The sequence below is a fragment of the Cucurbita moschata genome, unplaced genomic scaffold (genome assembly GCF_002738365.1).
Source record: "Cucurbita moschata cultivar Rifu unplaced genomic scaffold, Cmos_1.0 Cmo_Scf00033, whole genome shotgun sequence".
NCBI lineage: Eukaryota > Viridiplantae > Streptophyta > Magnoliopsida > Cucurbitales > Cucurbitaceae > Cucurbita > Cucurbita moschata.
In genome coordinates this window covers 1,342,859-1,358,914 of record NW_019268549.1, presented here as the reverse complement: position 1 = coordinate 1,358,914, position 16,056 = coordinate 1,342,859, and the positions used below count along the sequence as shown (strand labels likewise).

Here is a 16,056-nt window from a genome sequence, read left to right as displayed (position 1 = left end):
TTGCACGAATGGAGAATCAAAGCAGGCAAAGCAATGTTTGCCTTGAAGACCACAGTCGGAGAAGAGATGTTAGAGCATATTTGGGATGACAAGACACTGAAAGAAGCATGAGACACGTTTGTGATGTTGTTCTCAAAGAAAACGATAAGAGGCTACAACTTCTGGAGAATAAGTTGTTGTCAATTTCACAATGTGACATGATGATTGCTCAGAACTTCCACAAGGTCAAGTCGATCTATTGGGAGATTACTGAATTAGACCCGAAGTCCGCCATTGTAAAATCTCGAATGAAGAGAATTATAATCCACGGATTGCGACCAGAATATAAAAGCTTTATTATTGCTGTACAAGGATGGCCCACTCAACCATCACTTGTAGAGTTCGAAAATTTGTTAGCCAACCAAGAAGGGCTAAACAAATAGGAGACATCACATTGAAGGGTGAAGATCTCTACACAAGTGAAAGTCGGAGCAATAATAGGTCTTCTACCAAATATGGATACAATGGTGACAAAAGAAGTCGCCAAGGAACTGTACTTGGGAGAACTCAAAAGATTGACACCCAAAGTTCTAAAAGGAAAAGATTTGAGGGCATTTGCTATAATTGTGGGAAGAATGACCACATGTCTAGGGATTGTTGGTCCAAGAAAAGATCTGTCGAAAGCAATGTGACATCCTCCAACATGGAGATGGAGAAGGAATGAGATGCAGAGGTACTGTATGCCATAAAAGAAGATGAGCAAGCACTCATGGCGATGATGGGAGACCATATCAATTATGAGAATGATTGGATTATTGACTCAAGATGCTTAAACCACATGATTGACGATCAAAGTGGTGCAATAGAAGTGAGGTAGCCCTCAGAGAAGGAAGTATTACTAGACCTTGAGCAAATTGAAGAAATTCTTCTGACGGGAGAGAAAATTGAAAAAATTCTTCCACAGAAGATGGGAGAGCAAATTGAAGAAATTTCACAGAAGACGAGAGAGCAAACTGCACACATTTGCTTAAGTGCTGATGTGCTTTAAGATAAGTGACACTAGTGTTGGTGAGCAAGAAATAACTCAACCAAGCAAATCTAGTGAAAAGGAAATGACACCTCAACGAATTAGACGGTCAGAAAGAATCCAGAAGCCAAATTCAAAGTATGTCGATATAGTTACTATAAAAAACGAAGTTAATGAGCCGGAGACATGAAAAAACATCACAAATCTCAGCTTGGCAAAAAGCGATGGAGAAAGAAATTATAGCCTTGGAACAAAATCAAGCTTGGAAATTAGTGCCAAGACCAAGAGATACCAAACTCATCTCTTGCAAGTGGGCTTACAAAATAATGTGTCTCTCGGATGGATCAATCGAAAGATACAAGACTCAATATGTAGCTCGAGGGTTCTCTCAAGAATATGGACTAAACTACAATGAAACGTTTTGTCCAGTGGCGAAGATAACTATCATACAGGTTCCTCCCGTACTTGTGGTAAATAAAGAGTGGAAATTATGGCAAATGGATATGAAGAATGCTTTCCTGAATGGTGAGTTATACAGAGAGTTCTACATGGATCAACCGAAGAAATTCGAAAATGAAGTTGGAGTTATTAGTCAATATATGCAAAGTCTGAAGAAGCCTCATTTGGATGCAGCTCAACGGATCTTGAGATATATCAAAGGAGACCACGATACTCGAAGATCAATCACTGAGTATGTGTTCAAGCTCGATTTGACAACAATTTTTTGGTGTAACAAAAGACAACCAACAATATCATGTCAAACGAGACCACGATACCCGAAGATCAATTACTGGGTATGTGTTCAAGCTCGATTCGAGAACAATTTTTTGGTGTAACAAAAGACAACCAACAGTATCATTGTCAACTAGAGAAGCAAAGTACAGAGCAGTAGCTGGAGCAGGAAAATACATGGTTAAAACTTTTGATGGAAGATTGACACCAGAAAATTGAGTATCCAATACCATTTCATTGCAACAACCAATTTGCGATTCGCTGAGCAGAAAATTCGAAGGAAAGGATTTTAGGAATTCATACAAAGTAGTAGTTTCTACCAAGTGTTTGTAAATCTCTTCTCAATTGGTCTCCACAATGGTACGATATTATCTACTTTGAGCATAAGCTCTCGTGGCTTTGCTTTGGGCTTCCCCAAAATGCCTCATACCAGTGAAGATAGTATTCCTCACTTATAAATCCATGATCTTCCACTAAATTAATCAAGGTGGGACTCACTCTCAATAATCCTCAACAATTAACCCACAAGCATCCACTCGTATTTGAAACAATATTGGAGAAGCTTAAGAAAAAGGAAGAAAGTGGAAGATAGGAACTCTGTTCAATGAAATGCCAGCAAGAAGTGTTGTCTCATGGAATATCATGATTTCTGGATACTCCAAATTAGGACAGTATAGTGAACCTCTCAATCTGGCACCACGGATGCATTACTACTGCTTTGTTGAGTATTTGTGCTCATTCAGCGTGTACCTTTTTTATGGTTGGGAGAGAGTCCCACCTTGGCTAATTTAGAGAATGATCATGGGTTTATAAGCAAGGAATACATCTCCATTGACATGAGGTCTTTTGGGGAACCCTAAAGTAAAGCCATGAGAGCTTATGCTATACTGCGGAGAGTTGTGGTTCCTAACATGATATCATAGTCATGCCCTTAACTTAGCCATGTCAATAGAATCCTCAAATGTCAAACAAAGAAGTTGTGAGCCTCCCATCCTAACCGTAATACAATTTATGTAACTTTGGAGCATCTATTGGCGAATGTAAATTCTATAGCTCAATTTGACTGGCTCTTTATATATATACATCTCTTCATCTATGACTATGCCTCTCATGTTCATTCACCTCTAGAATGTGTGCAACCCCTGTGTTTATGCACCTTGGAAACAGTCCTAGTGAAAGTAAGGGTGAGGTCCCGTCTTACTTCCCCTTTTGGAGTGCTCCGTCAATGACCCAGTTGCTAAAACCTTATGGTCATGGTAATAGGGATGTTGAGTGTGATATCCCACATCAGTTGGGGAGGAGAACGAAACATTCTTTATAAGGGTGTGGAAAACTCTCCCTAATAGACGCGTTTTAAAAATATTGAGAGGAAGCCCGAAAGGGAAAACCTAAATAGGACAATATCTGCTAATGGGGGCTTGGATTGTTACAAATGGTATCAGAACCAGACATTAGACGATGTGCTAGCGAGGAGGCTGAGTCTCGAAGGGGGTGGACACGAGGCAGTGTGCCAGCAAGGATGCTGGGTGCCAAAAAGGGGTGGATTGGAGGTTCCACATCAATTGGAGAAGGGAACGAGTGCCTTTATCTGTTGGCCAAAGTCGAGGGTAATATGCATTGTTTTACTCAAAGGTATGATTCTTTTGGTGTTTCCGCTGCTCTATTTGGGTTTCCTTCATTAATGTTTTTCTCTTCGTTTATATACGAGTAAGAAAATATATCAATAATGAGAAAAGAGTGAAAAATATTGGACATAAATCAACAAAACATTGTAGCATGACAACTGATCTTGCTTGATCTTTAAATCCGGAAATTCTCAAACTCAATCATAGGACCTCTAAGATCTTATGTAGGAAATTTTCGACCATTTTTAGACAAATATTCTAGGAATCTCATTGGGAACATGAAGTTGGAATCGTTAGTAATAACAGCGGATCAAGATGTAGATGGAGAATTTTTTAGTTGGAGACTACTTGAATAGAGCGAGAGTGAGGAGTGGGTCTATCCGTTAGTCACAATGAACTTATGGTTAGTTTGAGTAGGGTGATCAAACGACGCCGAAATACCGACCCAACTGATCAAATGATGTAGGTTAGTCAGTGTACTTGACTCTTCCTCTATTCTCTATTCCTTCATTGTGGATATTAAAATGTAAAAAACAAAAAAGGAAGCATACTATTTGGTGCGTGGTGTCACAATCGCACTCTTTCAAGACTCTCAATGTGATTGTGCAACACCTACTCTCGTCCTTAAGTAAGTCAACCAACTAAAACTTGAGTCATAATTAGTATGGACTCTTAGAAAATGGTTTTAGAAAACGGCGTTAGAGAAAATTTTGGAAAACGTATAAAAAGCAATTTGAGAAAATAATGTTATAAGCTAGCAAGTAATAAGAAACAATGACATTGATAGCATATAATATAGGTCCTCGATAGTTCATTTTAAGGCAAATTGCCTTTGGCATGTCTGTAGACATGATTCTAACGAGGAGTCATACATAAATTATAATCATGAAAACAAGTAAAAGAATTTGGAATAGATATGTAGTCACATGCAACACGTCCTGAATAAGCATAATCGTGATACATGATAGGTTGTTGAATGCTTTGAATTGAGTTATTTGACATGCATGTCGAATATACTACACATTTTTAGTAGTTGAATTAGTAAATTTTGTCCTTAACAGTGACACTCGATCATGAACGTTTTCATTGGCATACATAATATTTTAGCTCGTGAAATAGCTCTAAATGTTCGCATCGTATAGGATTGGTGTACTAAACTTGGGAGCTATTTTGGTGTGGAATTTGATGTTGATTATTGTTCTTTTGGATGTCCCAATTGGGCATAGGCTCAACACAACCTTCTTTCTCCTTCTTCACAGCTTCTCGTTGATGTTCCTTGTTCCTATAGATGCAATACAGCACAAGTTGAAGCAATCCCAATGGGCTTCCCACTAGATTTGGAGACTGCAAATTATTTAATTCAGCATGTTAATTTCGAATCGAATCCTTGTGATTCGAGAGTTTCTTTAAAATTAGAACGGGTAAATTTTAATTAAATGTTTGAAAAATAAGTAAATAAATATTTTACGAATTAACATTTTACTTTTATTAAAAAAAAATGGATAAATGACCCGAACAACTTTAACCACTCCAATCTAGAAAATTTATAGTTGGGTTGGGTTGGTTATTTGAGTCGAAAAATTTATAGTTCAAACCATTAAATTGAGTATAAGAAATATCACAGACTAATCCAACTCAACCTACTAACCCTCTCGAAAATTATAGTTAAAAAGTAAGTTTATGAACTTAATTTTCAAAACAAAATACTTGATAGTTATCAAAAAGGGTTTTAGCGAGAACGAACCGCAAGGAAGATATCATGGCTAAGGAGTCCGTAAGCCAACCACAAGGAACTTGCAAAGAACGAAAACAACGACAAATAAAATGGCATAAACTCGACACTCTTCGTCTTTATCACTTGATTCTGCATGATATAGAAAGATCATTTGTAATGATCTAAACTTTTGTTCATCACCGAACAAACAAAAGTTTAATTTAAATATAAACGTTTAGAGAACTAGAAACGAGAACATGACCGAACGAGCGCCAGCTTACCATGGCTACCAATGGAGAGGCATACATGGCCACAGAAGCAACAAGGCCAATGCATCCCACAAAGAGCTTACGAAGATGATGAGTATGCAGAACAAAAGCAGAGATCATTCCCACACAGAAGAACACGGTAAGAACTCCCACCAATCCCAAAACCACCTTCTTCTGCACACATTATTTTCAAATCTTTTACCACAAATTATACATTATTATTACTATTATTATTATTATTATTATTATTATTATTATTATTATTATTATTATTATTATTATTATTATTATTATTATTATTATTATTATTATTATTATTATTATTATTATTATTATTATTATTATTATTATTATTATTATTATTATTATTATTCGGGGTCGACCCATCACTTAACATGATATTCATTATTTCATTCACGTTATGTCTTTAGAATATCGAAAATCGTGATTTTGATAATCATTTGAAAAGATGTAATATAGAGACGTGAAAGAGACTTGTCAAAAACCTATAGATATTGGAGTAAAGAATCCATTAAAAAGTTTGAATATTTTGTTTCCATTATCTTTGAATTGAATTAATAAAAATACCCTTTTGAAATTTGAAAAGTAATATTAAAAAATTTAGAGATAATCTATGAGCCGATGATAGACTCTTATCTATGAGCCGATGATAGACTCTTATCTATGAGCCGATGATAGACTCTTTCTCTCCATATATAAAGATAATGCAAGGATAACAACGAGGACTTAATAAAAATTATTAAAGCACGAGAGACCATTAATATAGACAGAAAAGAAAAAAAAATCTCGAATAAATGAGTGGCATGTTTGGATAAAACGAAAAAGTAAAATGTTTATGAAACGGGATGTAAAAAGGGAGTGGGTTGGCGAACTTGCCTTTGCTCGAGACGAGGCAAACGAGAAGTAGACGAAGATGAAGGAGAACTCGAGAAGGATTCCGAGGCCATTAATGGTGACAACAGGGAAGTTCTCCCATCCTTTGCTTACGACTGGTAAACCATACCAAGTGTAAAGAAGACAGTTCATTAGGGCAACCATGTATGGAACACATGAAAACTCCTCTGTGCTCTTCTTCTTTATAACCCTCCAAAATGTCAATCTGCATATACACAATACAATTTCAAATTTTAAAAATCGAGGTTCGTTTTTGTTTTCGGAACTGTGATCGGATGATTTGTAAAAACGATAACATTATTCGGTATTAGTCAATTTTATGTTTTAGTTTATATATATATATATATATATATATATATATATAAAGTGAGCGGGGAAGCTCGGTTAGGGTGGGACAGCAACAAGGAATATAAGCTTTATCTCTAGCCCAGTTTAACTAGGGTATAAAAATCTCTTCTTGCTCCCCCATTTCTCGTTTAAACAGGGATTTCTCATCCTATTTGGAGTTGGTATTGCAGCAGCTCAAAGCTCACTACTAGCAAATATTGTCTTATTTGAGCTTTCCCTTTCGAGTTTTCCCTCATGCGATTGTGCGGCACTCACTTCTCAGCAACAAGTGAGTTGAGCGTATTCGTTCTTGGGTTGCCTACGGCCAAGCGACATATGCTCGAGCCTCTGGCCCCGGTTCAAGAAGAAAGTTTTAGAAAACCAGGCAGAGAGATTTCGAAAGAGAGTTTTGAAAACAAGATTTGAGAAAATGAAATTTGTGTTGTATGGGAATGTAAGCAAAATGCAACAACAACGGCTTACTGCATATAACTATCGGGTAGGGAGAAATTGACAAGTTTTTAAAACGCGTCGTCTAGGAAGAGGTTTACACACCCTTATAAAGAATGTTTGGTTCTTTTTTTCAACCAATATGGGATCTCACAATCCACCTCATTTAAGGTCCCAGCATCCTTGCTGACACTTGAGCCTCTCTTCAATCGACGTGGGATCTCATAATTCCTCTTCAGAACTCAACATCCTGCTGATACTCGTTCCTCTCTCAAATCGACATGGAATCTCACAACATTTCTACAACCCATCTTAGAACACAGTTGTTTAAAGACGATGGATTAATAATAAGAAGAAAGGAAAGTTAGGAAAATTTGATTACATGGGAGCAGTGTAAAGCAGCAAAGAAGCAGCATTTCCTGCAAAACAGAGGAAACTCATTGATATAATTAATAATAACTTAGAACATGAGAATTAATTGAAATACAAAATTAAAACTAGAAAATACCAATCACTCCAACAGCCATGCGAATGGGACACACAGATCCCATGATGTTTTTTTTATTATTTTAAGGTAATTTTGTTTTGTTTTGTGTTGAGAACAAGAGAGAGCTAATTAATAATTAATTTGCAATGGCTGCTTAAATAGAGAGTTGAAGGAATATATAACACTATTCTATAATATATTTTCTAGATTTCCTTTTTTATTCTCTTATTTATTTAGTGCTACATTCACTCGCTAATGGCATTACTTTTTCTTCGAATATTGAAAAATTATTTAAACTAAAATATCATTTTGGTCGGTAAAAAAAAATAATAATAATAACCGACTACCTCTCCTTTCATCTCTCACCCCTTCTCTAAAATATCTGATCCAATATCAATAATTCGATAAGGTATTAGTTTGATTAATCATTTTGTCATGTTGAAGTCAGAGTAGCTAAAATGGTTTAACGTACTTAAAAGATGTAGCAAATTATAGTGTATTTTATAGAAAGAGAAGAGTTGAATATGCTAGAGACATGGAAAATAGTAGTAGGAGGACTTCACGGCTGTGTTTATGATGAGTGAATGAGCAATAGCTTAGTCTTCTCGTAAACGGCTTATAATCCACCTTACCAACTACAAAAGTTGATTTTGTTCGTGGCTACAGCTATTTAGATAAGAAGGATACTCACAGGATGGGTCATTCTCAAATAAAAGGAACAAAGCTAAAGTGAGATAGTGCTTCAACTATTAAGTTGTTCAAAAATCCAGTTTTATAGGGTCATTTCTAGTTTTTTTTTTTTTTTAGAGAAGGTTATCAAAGAAAAAGCGGTTAATTTATTATTTATTAGAAGCATTTTTTTTAGGACATTTAGAATATTTTTAGTTGTTAAAGCTAAATTTGTGATTTTTTTTCCTGCCAAAACTTTAAGTTAGAATATTGAATAAAAATTAAGACGTGAAACTGGTCCCGACTATATCCGGATCCCAATTTTCATTTCAGGTCAATTCAACATCATTCTAGGTCCTAGTTTTCATTAGAAATTTCAATAGATTTTTGCTCAATGATACTTTAGAAATCGTTTATGTTGGCTGAAAGGTAATATTACAAAGAAAATATATATATTTTAAATCGAAACGACCCAAATTCAATATATATATATATATATATATATATATTTGTAATTTGATATATTATATAAGAGAATAGTTTTAGATTGAGTCCACAGGTAAAACCGTGCGAGTGTAAGTCCAATGAAAATAACATTATATTATCGCATTGATACAAGAAAATTGTAGTTCTCTACCTATTTTACAGTCCAAGAACTATAAACTAATTTAAATTTTGAAAACAAGAACAAAAAATTAAGTTTTTATAATATTTTAAATTAATAAGAAAAATACAACAATATAACGAGTCTTTAGAGAATAATTCCACAACTGTTCAAAGTATATTTGATATTGATTAACAAATGGTTCATTAACACATTACTTTTAAATGTTCTTCAAATTGATGTTTCACATTTAATCAATGTTCAACTAAATGAATAATTCACAAGAATAGCATATTTGCAAATGGTTGAAGCATGTCTTTTTTTTCTTTTAAAATTATATAAAACTTTTTTTTAATTTTTTTTATAAATGAGTATCGTCCGAACAGCTAAGCTATGCTCATATTTTCTTTGATATATATGTTCAGAAAGTATCAATTAGTCGAACAACTCATATCGATACCATTTAAAAATAAAGTAAATTTATTAACAATTTCTTATTTCGTTCAATGGATTAAAATAAATAAGTCCCATTTGATTAACGAAACATTTAATTTTATGTTTTTATTTTCAAAATACGAATAAAAATTCTTCTAATTTTAGTTTTTTTTTTATAAAAAAAAGACGACATGATAAGATAGATCGAAACTATTCTCGATCTAGAACTATTAAACCATCCCTATGACGTATTCATTGGCATCAATATTTTTATTTTTATTTTTATTCTTTTTAATTACACGCGTGTCCAGTGACATGACATATGTGGAGTGATAGAATTGACCAAAGATCTCTCCGTTCAGAATATATGTCTTAATTAGTTAAATTATGTTCATAGCGCTGCCTGCCTGACATTAAATTATATGTATATATATTCGTTTTAAGTTGAACAACTTGTAGGGTCGAAAAATCTTGACTTTTTGTCTTGTTGGTCAAAGATATATATATATATATATATCTAAACTAATTAAATTGTGTCGGGTATTATTCAATTGGAATATATATATATATATATATATATATATATATATATATATATATATATATATATATATAATTTCTTGTGAGAGCAAGTGAAGGGAAGAATTTGTTGGCTTTTGAATGATGGAGAATTAAACAACTCATAGTGAGTTGAAGCAAAATGCTTCAAAATATCCCATTGAAAAATGATATGATGCTAATAATTAGATTTAAAAAATAATAATTCTCTCTCGAAACGTGTGGTTGTTTGAATTCTAGCAATTTATCGAAATTTTATAGGTGAGACATGAGTAGTAAATACAGTGAACTTGCTGAACGTGTGATTTTCTACTTATTAAGGAGTTGTAGAACCTTCATCTGTTTGTTTAGCTCGACGTTGGGTCTTCCTTATAGTATTTGATAGACTTTAGAATCCCGAGACTAAGCAAATCTTAGAGAGTCAGGATGTTCACTTTATAGAGATAGAGAACGTTTCTTCGTTAGTGGCAGCAAGGGAAGATGCATAGGTGGTAGGAACTTACTAGGGTTTAGATACCAATTCGAAAAGCATTCGTTTACCTCTCCTTGCTTGCATAGTTGTTTCTCTTCATCGAAACAAGACACAACAATGGAACCCTCTTAGTACGCTATCTCTATTGCACGAATACTTGAAGGTAATTGAAGAGCTAGGAAAAATAATTCTTCTTCTAGAACTTTCTTTAACAAAAATTAATAACGATTATGGAAGTAATTACCGTGCATGATTCTCAAATTATTAGAAAGAGTAAAAATTCACCCAAAAAGTTCGGCAATGTCTCTATTGTAAGTCGATTCCAAGGCCTCCTTAGCCAATGTTATTGCCTGTACATAGGGCCCTTGCATTTACTTAAGAAAATGTTAAACGTGGTTTGAGTATTTAAAAATACTTAGTTAGAGACCACACTGTTGGGATCGAAAAATGCAATCATGGTTCACAGTGGAACCTACTTTTTGCAACTACTTTCCTTAGGCTTTACTTTCTTTTTCCGGGTGGAGTTGGGTGTATAATACTTCTCTGCATATGGTTCACGCACACATGCATGATCGCAAAGCTTGTATGCTTACCCTCAATCTGATTATGGTCTAAGACATTCCGATAGAAATTCAATTTCTTTATTAGCCTAAGTCGACGTCTCTAAATTTTATGAGTCGATGTTGATCTAGTTTTTCAAGTTGAGATCGGGTTACAAAGTTGAGATTTAGTTAGTGATTTAGGTCGGAAGTAGAGGTTGATTAAGAAGTCTTTCTTCATTTATTCCTTTTTCTTTCTTGAAGGTTGGAAATGGTGGGTTTAGAATATTATTGACGAAGGAAAGGAGACGAAAAAGTTGAGGAAATGGAGAGAAGTGGTAAAAGAGGTCGAGGGATTTGCGAGAATTAGGTTGAGACGACATCCACAAATGGAAAAATATTTTTTTAGTGGGACAATAGTTTTAGAAAGACAGATTGCTCATCTTTTCTTTAATCTCGGGAGAAATACAATCGGGGGCTAATTCAAACCCTTCTGGTAAAATAAAAACAATCCTCACATTCAAACCGCCCCTTTTCTCATTTGTAAGAACTTGTTTCAGTTGCATATCATAAAGAATTCGAACAACTGCTTCATATATATTATCAGGAAGTATCGTTTGTGGAAAATCAATATCCAAAGGCTTATTAGCTAAATGTTAATTGGCGTAGACATTACGGTCGGTTACTCCTCGTAGATTTTTATAACCCTGTTCTATAAAAATGGTTAGGTAAAATGAAACGTCCATGTCTCTATTGTTTTTTTTTTTTTTTTTTTTTGGGTAAAAAATGATGAAAAGAGAGTTTGAAAGATAAAAGAAGGGAAAGATTGGGAGAAAAACATGTGGAAAGATGGGAATTATTGAGTTTTCTTCTCTTAAATTCCTTTAGCATATTGCACAATTGTGGATGATTCTTGCACCACTATGTTCGTCTAACTTTGGAGAAGAAACCAAGTAAGAATAAATTAATTGCTAGAAATGTCCACACCGCGCCTTTTGCAAGACGACGTAACCAATTTTGAGTTAGCTTGATCTAGGGGTGTACATGGTCGATTGGGTTGGGTTGTGAGATTTTTTTTACCCAATCCTCTATTCTCGGGTTAGGTTCGAGTTGAGTTGTCGAGTTGTCAATTTTTTTAAAAAAATTTTATTTATCCACAATTTATAATTATTTGGATACAATCTTAAATAACATAAAAAATTCAATAAAAAACAAACAGCAAAAACTGTAAAATAATATAAAAGAAATTAAACAAAATAATAATAAAAAAAAAATATATATATATACATATATCCCTAGCATCGAAGTCAGGCGTGGGTGTCCTTAAAGAGGCCGAGGTACCACTCTAGCAAACCTATTAATACAAAAAAAAAAATTCTTAACATAAATTATATATTTTTATTTGGCTCGGGTCAACCCAAAGATTTTATCCACGAACCCGAAACCGAACCAATTTAGTTCGGGTTCAGAAAAATGAACCCAACCCTACCCAAAATGCTAATCTAACCCAACCCAAAATGTTAATCTAACTCAACCCAACCTTTATAGTTCGGATTGGATTGGTCCGGGTTGTCGAGTTGAATGTACACCCCTAGCTTGACCCAATTTTCGATCTATTTTTGCTAGTTCTCACATTTCTCACATTTCTCTTCATTTAAGACCTATTTAAAGAGTAATAAATACTCAGATTGTTCGTAAAGATGTAATAAATTATTCTATTACTATATGGAGATTAGGAGTTCACCAACTAACCCCTAATTGTAATTTTTCAAAGTTCATGGGTATACTTTAAAGGTAATAACAATTTTGATCATAGAATACCTTTTGTCTAAATTTTTGTCCTAAGAATACTTTTCAACAATTTTTTTTTTCATTCATTTAAGAATATTATTGAAACGAAGTGAATCTGAAAAAATATATAATTATTGAAATAAAATTCGCTCGGATACCAATTTGTAGAAAATAACAATCCGCTCGAATACCAATTTGTAGAAGATAACAATCCACTCTGATACCAATTTGTAGAAATAAACACTCGCTCTGAAACTAATTTGTTAAAATAACTAACACTACGAGATGGTGAAGGAGATGTTGAGAGAGGAGAGACAAGGAGACAAGAAATTCTGAAAAGCCCTTTTCTATTCCACTGTGCTTTTTAACTTTGTAACTTTTGCTCCACTCTTGCTCCCTCGGAAAATGTATTAATTTAATTTATAGGTTTTTTAAAATCTAAAATTGATTATCTCATAACCCACCCTCTCCTAAAATGATTTTGGGCCCTTTATTCTTTTGTTCGGCCTTTTCCTTCCTACTAAGACTCAAATTTCAAAAACCCTTGCTATAAAAAAAAACTAACATTTTTTCATTTAAGTTTATTCCCAACAAAACTCCCCGATGCTTCTGCCGTCTGTCATGCCAATCATCTTCTTGTGTTTGTCAAAAAGTACTTTCGGTAGCGGTTTTGTAAAGATGTCCACAACTTGATCCTGACTTGCTACATGCAGCAATCCCACGTTTCCTTCCTTCACATGATCTCGGATAAAATGAAATCAAACGTCAATGTGTTTGCTTCTTTCATGGTTCACTGGGTTCTTGGCCAACTCAATTGCTGATTTGTTGTCAACTTGTATTACGGTTGCACCTCGTTGCTTTAACTCCATCTTACTCAATAAATTTCTAAGCCATATTGCGTGACACACACACCAAGATACTGCTACATACTCAGCTTCACACGTCGAGAGTGTCAGGATTGGTTGTTTCTTTGAAAGTCAAGTAAATGTTGTGTTGCCCATGAAGAATACATAACCCGATGTACTTTTTCGATCGTCTATGTCTCCACACCAATCATTGTCAGAGTAACCGACTAACTTGTAACCTTCTGGTTTTGAGTAAAATAACCCAAGTGACATCTTTCCTTGGACGTATCATAGGACTCGCTTCATCACTTTCAATGTGAATAAATTGGCTCCTCCATGAACCGGCTTATTATGCTGACACTTAATGAAAGATCTGGCCTTGTGCATGTAAGATAGCTAAGGCTTCCCACCAGGCTCTGCTACCTATTTGCATCTACTCATTCTCCTTCATCGTACTTTGAGAGCTTTGCACCTGGTTCCATTGGTGTTGATACCGGGTTGCAATTTTCCTTCTTGTACTTCTTCAAAATCTCCTTTGCATATTTCTTCTATGATATAAAAATACCTGTTTCTCCTTGTTTAACCTCCAAACCGAGAAAAAACTTCAACAAGCCAAGTCTGTCATCTCAAATTCTCACGTCATTGTGCTTTTGAACTCTTCTATCATTTCATCATTGTTGCCTGAGAAGATGAGGTCATCGACATAGAGAGCGATAAGTATCACATGACCTCCACTCTTCTTTGTATAAAGTGAATGTTCGTGGAGACATTACTTGTACCCGTTCTCCTTGAAGTATGTGTCGATACGAGTACTCCATGCTCGCGGTGCTTGTTTCAACCCGTAAAGCATCTTCTTCAATTTTAATACCGTCTTCTCTTCTCCAATTTTCATGTACTCGGGAGATTGTTCGAGGTATACTTCTTCTTCAAGCACACCATTCAAAAATGCTGACTTGACATCCATTTGAAAAATCGGCCATTTAAATTGGGCGGTTTGGGAAATGATCAATCAGATTGTCTCCATTCTAGCGACAGGAGCAAACACTTCGTCATAGTCGATTCCTGCCTTTTGCTTGTATCCCTTTGTAACAAGTCGCGCCTTGTACCGCTCAATCTCGCCTTGAGCATTCATCTTTTTCTTCAATACCCACTTCACACCTATGGGCTGACTTCCTTCCGATAATTCTGTCACTTCCCATGTGTTGTTGCGATGAATCACTTTAATCTCCTCATCCATGGCAGTTTGTCACTTCGTGTCTCGCACCGCCTCTTCAAAGTTGATATTTTCAGCATCTGCCAAAAGACATACAAGGTGAACCTCATCTGTTGAGTCATACAAGTCTCGCAAACTCTGCGACAGTCAAGAGTCAAGAGTAATGAACCCAAAAGTTGATTGAAGACCTTGCAAGTGTGTCAAGAGTGCCAGAGTGTGCAGGACAGTTGCCGGTCAGAATTAGAATCATTTGAGGGTTGAAGCCAAGACTACCCGAAGTTCATTAGTGTCGTGTGTCAACACTTCATTATGGGGAGATCTACCCGTCAAACAAAACAAAGCTCATTTGTCAAGTGCTTGTAGTTCGAAAGTGTTGGTGTTAATATAACACATGCGGAAGCAATTTGGATCTTAGGCACTTTTAGAACATCAATTATTGTAAATTACTAGCATGTTCATAAGTATTAAAACTTAATGAGTTTAAATACTAACCTTTTGTAGTTCAAACTCCTTTTGCCTCACGAACCGGTTTCAACCACCACTAGTGTCTTCTCCACTATCCTCCGGCCTTAGAACGGGATTGTGGAATCCGGTGAGTGACTAAACTTGGGAGGGATTTTGTATATGTGAAAGTGAGTGTTTGTGAGAAGTTTTTCTCAAGGTTTTTCATCAAGATCAAGAAGCTCCAAGTATCATGATCACTCTATTTAAAAAGTCAAGTTTGCATGTTCATGCAAACTTGAGATCACCAAATTTTGACACTTAAAATTCCACTCAAATGTTTGGGATTATGTGGCAAGCATGCATGTTTGAGTTAACCAAATTTTGACACTCAAAATTCCACTCAAACTTGTGGGGTTTATTTGGCAAACATGCAAGTTTGGTTAAACCAAATTTTGACACTTCAAAATTCCACTAACATGGATTTTTCCATTAGATGAAAGTCAACATTTTGACTTTCCTCATTTTAATTCAACAATTAATTTGAATAATGAATTTCAAATTAAAGTAACATTAAATGATTAATTAAACTATTTAATTAATATTTAATATTAATTCAAATGCCAATCCCAATCAATTCCGACACATAATTGATTAAGATATTTAAATCTTATTTAAATATCTCAGATTCTCTCTTTTCGTTTAATTCGTAAATAAAACAAAATTGCAGTTAAATATATCGTATATATGTAACGCATATTCCCTAATTTGAGTTCGAACACTTCGAACTCACTCGTCACATTGTTCTATGGTTTAGTCCGATATGAGCTAGCAGAGGGACCTAATAGACCTATAGATCATGGGCTCCAACGATCCAAGATTAACTGATTAAACTCATTAACCTGGTTAACCAACATTCGTTAACTACTAGGACACTCCACTATAGCCTAGTAGTTGCACTCCC

At 34.8% G+C, this 16,056-nt stretch overlaps 1 protein-coding gene across 1 annotated transcript; it reads right to left on the bottom strand.

Moving 5' to 3' along the window:
- Nucleotides 1–4,356: 4,356 nt before the first annotated feature.
- LOC111430243 (bidirectional sugar transporter SWEET3b-like) lies at nucleotides 4,357–7,638 on the bottom strand. The gene is made up of 6 exons (XM_023066408.1): nucleotides 7,547–7,638; nucleotides 7,421–7,457; nucleotides 6,244–6,466; nucleotides 5,359–5,520; nucleotides 5,108–5,227; nucleotides 4,357–4,707 (listed from the first exon to the last, which is right to left on the bottom strand). Exons 1-6 carry the CDS (start codon nucleotides 7,587–7,589, stop codon nucleotides 4,516–4,518), a joined length of 777 nt encoding a protein of 258 aa, XP_022922176.1. The 5' UTR covers nucleotides 7,590–7,638; the 3' UTR covers nucleotides 4,357–4,515.
- Between the last annotated feature and the right edge of the window lie 8,418 nt (nucleotides 7,639–16,056).

Excerpts from the sequence above, each read along its gene's own strand:
- LOC111430243 (XM_023066408.1), bottom strand. The coding sequence starts at position 7,589 with ATGGGATCTGTGTGTCCCATTCGCATGGCTGTTGGAGTGATTG. Across the intron at positions 5,228-5,358 it reads CCTCTCCATTGGTAGCCATG|AATCAAGTGATAAAGACGAA; the intron begins GTAAGCTGGCGC and ends TATATCATGCAG. Across the intron at positions 4,708-5,107 it reads GCCATGATATCTTCCTTGCG|TCTCCAAATCTAGTGGGAAG; the intron begins GTTCGTTCTCGC and ends AATAATTTGCAG.